The 1,054-nt window shown below is 43.4% G+C and overlaps 1 protein-coding gene across 1 annotated transcript in view; it reads right to left on the bottom strand.

The window, feature by feature from the left end:
- The window catches only part of LOC119582079 (lariat debranching enzyme A-like), a gene marked incomplete at its 3' end in the record, with an annotated part of 8,839 nt that overhangs the window by 596 nt on the left and 7,189 nt on the right, over positions 1–1,054 (bottom strand). Inside the window, exon 5 of the mRNA XM_037930327.1 lies at positions 657–871. Within this exon, the coding sequence (XP_037786255.1) occupies positions 657–871 (215 nt within the window). The remainder of the gene's footprint in view (positions 1–656; positions 872–1,054) is intronic.

Here is a 1,054-nt window from a genome sequence, read left to right as displayed (position 1 = left end):
CTTACAATAAATGTTACCCCTGTACTTTAAATTGTGGTAAAATCCTGTGTTTATTATCTATTGGTCCCTATCATGCAAATGCCCTAACTTATCTAGCTTGTTCAGAACTAATTTAAATTTCAATACACACCCTTATATCAAAAATCCCTTCCTGAGCATTTATCATTTTTACGTAACTAAGTACCCACAACACACCTCCCCTGAAAACACTGCATAAACATATACTTTTACAATTTTTAGTTACAGTGAAGTTCACAACAGTTCAGCACCCGCTTGTGACTGCCAGTACTTCCACCATGTTCCTCCATATTTTCTCCCCACCACAACTTCCAAGAAAAAAATATAATTAACATAGAACTAATTTAGCTGCCATGATGCTGTGGCCAGCACCACATTACAGCCATGGACTGGATCATCGAACCCTCACAAGACCATAGTGGCATTCAGGCTTCACAACTCCTCTTAGGCCAAGGCCCGGCTTGGTTGCTGGGGCTCCAGTTGGTGCCAAAGCTGCTTGGGCCCAAGACTAGTGTCCGTCCAATAACAATGCGAAAAAAGACCAGCTTACAGTCAAGTTCCCAGGATCAGACCAGGACCCGACAAATCATCTTGTGTGGATGCAGACAGAACCCCAATCACCAGCGTCATAAAATTACCTCTCGGACCCTCCCGGCCCAGGCATGTAGACAGTCCGTGTACCAACAGAGAGAAGGTGGTTGGTAAGTCGTAGAATAGTCAGCCATTCTGCATCATAGCTCAACTCTAGAGGTCCCGCATTCTGCACTTCTATCACTTGTAGGAAGTCACGCCGAGGCAGGCACTTGTCCAACGCCAAGAATTTTGTCACCTTCTCTTTGTGGGTATTTTCGTCCTGTATTGGAAAAGTTAATTAAAACTGATATGACTTGCAAAAATCATGAACACGGACAATGCGTTCTCAAGGTCAACTGGAAAGAAGCCCCACTGATTGTATCCTGAAAGGCATAGAGTAAGCAGCCAGATGAAAATGTATTATCTATACTGCTAACGTGTGATCACCAAACATATGAAAGCT

The sequence above is a fragment of the Penaeus monodon genome, chromosome 15, assembly GCF_015228065.2.
Source record: "Penaeus monodon isolate SGIC_2016 chromosome 15, NSTDA_Pmon_1, whole genome shotgun sequence".
Lineage (NCBI taxonomy): Eukaryota > Metazoa > Arthropoda > Malacostraca > Decapoda > Penaeidae > Penaeus > Penaeus monodon.
The sequence above is the reverse complement of the archived record's forward strand: the minus strand, read 5'-3'. Positions and strand labels throughout refer to the sequence as shown.